Source organism: Apium graveolens, chromosome 11, assembly GCF_009905375.1.
Source record: "Apium graveolens cultivar Ventura chromosome 11, ASM990537v1, whole genome shotgun sequence".
Classification (NCBI taxonomy): Eukaryota; Viridiplantae; Streptophyta; class Magnoliopsida; order Apiales; family Apiaceae; genus Apium; species Apium graveolens.
In genome coordinates this window covers 97,051-100,037 of record NC_133657.1, presented here as the reverse complement: position 1 = coordinate 100,037, position 2,987 = coordinate 97,051, and the positions used below count along the sequence as shown (strand labels likewise).

At 36.5% G+C, this 2,987-nt stretch overlaps 1 protein-coding gene across 1 annotated transcript; it reads left to right on the top strand.

Moving 5' to 3' along the window:
* Positions 1–341: 341 nt before the first annotated feature.
* LOC141698218 (calcium uniporter protein 6, mitochondrial-like) lies at positions 342–1,546 on the top strand. The gene has a single exon (XM_074502879.1). It carries the CDS (start codon positions 482–484, stop codon positions 1,430–1,432), a length of 951 nt encoding a protein of 316 aa, XP_074358980.1. The 5' UTR covers positions 342–481; the 3' UTR covers positions 1,433–1,546.
* The last annotated feature ends 1,441 nt before the right edge of the window (positions 1,547–2,987 follow it).

Sequence of the window (2,987 nt, the reverse complement as noted above, 5' to 3'; positions counted from 1 at the left end):
GAGAATATATTCATACAAAATACCTTAAATTTTGGTTGAGTGATTTTTTAATATTGTTGGAGTTTGGTCTGTACTCGGGGTACGTAGATGGGAGGAGTTGAGCAGCGTGTCCGCGGGGTCCTCGTATCCATACATTATTCATCAATACATGCACACCCACACCACGGTCATAACGGGGCGTCTAATTTCCGCCCGACATTCTCGGCCACCCAAAATACGTTTCCTTCCGCCTATATTTACATGCACAGACATCCGACCCTTGCATACATCTATCTCTCTCTCTCTCTCTCTCTCTCTCTCTCTCTCTCTCTCTCTCTCTCTCTCTCTCTCTCTCTCTCTCTCTCTCTCTACATATACACGGTACACTTGTCATACACTCTCCCTCGTTCTCTTTTTCACTCCTTCCTTCGTATAATCGTCCAAGTGAAATTAACAGTTACATATACACACCAAAGGGGTAGGGAAGATATTGAGTACAAAGATGTGGATATCTCGGTTTAGTACTTTTTTGAGACAGAGGGCATCGTCGGAGGTTAGATTTATTAATAATTATAATCTGAAAAATTATGGTGTTAGCATTAGACCTACTATTGCTGCTGCTAGTTCCATTTCATCCTCATTATTCTCCACTTCTTCTTCTTCTTCTGGGGATAAAGTGAAAGGTAATGATGACAGTAGCAGCAATACGACAATAAGTTGTTCAGAAGCTCGAAAGCTAATGAGATTGGTGGATGTTGAGGCTTTGAAGATGAAGTTGTTGGGGGGTACTGATCAGGATAACCAAGGTGGTGGTGGTGGTGGTGGTAAAGAGGTGATTACCTACACAGATTTTCTGCAAGTCTGTCAGGGCTTTGGGGTTGCTAAATCTCCCCATGAGGCTGCAGTTTTTGCCCGTGTTCTTGATGATGCCGGTGTTGTCCTTCTCTTCCGAGATAAGGTTTTCCTTCATCCTCACAAGGTAGTGGAATTGGTTAGAAGGGCAATGCCGGTTGCTCTGCTACCCAATGATAATGATGATGATGATCCAAGGGTACAAGAGCTGAAGAAGCTGCAGAAGAAAAAGGAGGAGCTGGATACAATGGCTCATAAACAGGTAAGACACATTCTGTGGGGTGGACTGGGTTTTTCCCTGTTACAGGTTGGGCTATTTTTTCGACTCACGTTCTGGGAGTTCTCATGGGATGTAATGGAGCCAATTACATTCTTCACCACAACAACTGGCGTAATTATAGGTTATGCCTACTTCCTGTTCACTTCTAGAGACCCATCATACCAAGATATGATGAAGAGGTTGTTTTTAAGGAGGCAGAAGAAGCTCATCCAGAAGCATAGTTTTGACATTCGGAGGTTCTCAGAGTTGCAAACACAATTCAAGCCTGCCCCTTCCCATCAGATCGACTTGGAAACGAGGGATCTTTTTCATCGCCAATAACTTATACGAGTACTAATTAATATACTACTTTTGGACTTGCAAACCAGTTCAAACATCCATACCTTTATAGTTATAATTACTGTTTTTTTTAATTAAGCTCTCCTTTTTCTTATATCTTTATCTTGCATGAGGAAGAATTGCCGGTGATTCCTCCTATACTGACTTTTACTACATTCAGTTGTGGTAGGCTGGTAGCCATACCTTTGTTGATTTATTATCTAGTTATATATGTGGCATGTTATGTAATCCTTGCAGAATAATTCTGGTCTTCCCCTCTCCTGTACTCAAAGTTTACCAACCTTTTCTACTCTTAAATGTAGTACAGACATTTAAGCATTTTTTCGAAATATATAATTTTCAGTTTTTAATTATATAAATATAATTTTTAATCCAGAATTAATTAATTTAATCACTAAAAATGTAACAACTAAATAGAAGGACGGAATAAAAAGTAGAATAAATTTTAAATAGTTACGCTCTTTTTTAAGACACTAGATATACTAGTTTATGTCGAAAATATATTCTTTAGACTTAATTGAAAAAAAAATACACTACACAATAGTACAAGTGTATTTAAAAATTATTTATCATTATAAAATTAAAAAACTACAAAAATATCACTTTTTTAGATTATTATTATAATATAGAGAGAGAATTGCAGATTGCACCCCGTAACTTTGGCTGAAATTCAAAATTATATACGTGTTTTAAGAAATTGCAAATTGCATCCTCTAATTTAAAAACCCGTTTTACATTACATCCCTTGCGTCATTTTCCGTGAAAATTGACTGTTAACGTTAGGGTATTTTAGTACTTGCACAACTAAAACATATTAACATCTAATTTCACTCTCATTTACCCGACATTTTTACCTCCAATTACCTACCGATTGAAACCCTAATTACCCGTTATCGAAATTGGCATCAATTGAAAGCGTAAAATGAGGGGAAGAGTAAGATTTGTTGACGATGAAACTCCCGATTACAGTGTAGTACCTGAAGGTGAAGTAACTGAAGATGAAGGTTAGTAGTTTGAACTTAAATTTTGCGCAATATGTGTATATATATGTTTCGACAATTCGTTTTATGCATTTATTATGTGTTTAATCTGATTATGGATGCTATACTTTGCATTAAAGAAGGTTGTTGCTGTTGTTGGTGGTCCCTTTGTGTTGTAGTAAATGTAAATATGAGTTCGATTAAAGAATGTAGTGGTCCTTTATGTTTTTGTTGCTTTAAAATTGTTTACTGTAATCACATGTATGGTGGGTCATTTGCATGTTATTATATTTTACTCCATTCTAGGTTATAGTAATTGATTATTTTTTTGTTTCAGTTAGCTCTGTTTTCTTTACCATCAAAGTAAATTATGATGGAGAATTTACTGAGCATTTTAAGGATTACTCTGGTGGTAAAATAGCGTACTTCGACTATTGTAATAGCAATAAATTTAAAATGTGTGACTTGGATGCATTGTTTGGAGCTTTGGGGTTAGAAATAGGTACCTACAACACCTGGTTATTGCTTCAGACCATTTGTTAGAAATAGGAGTACTA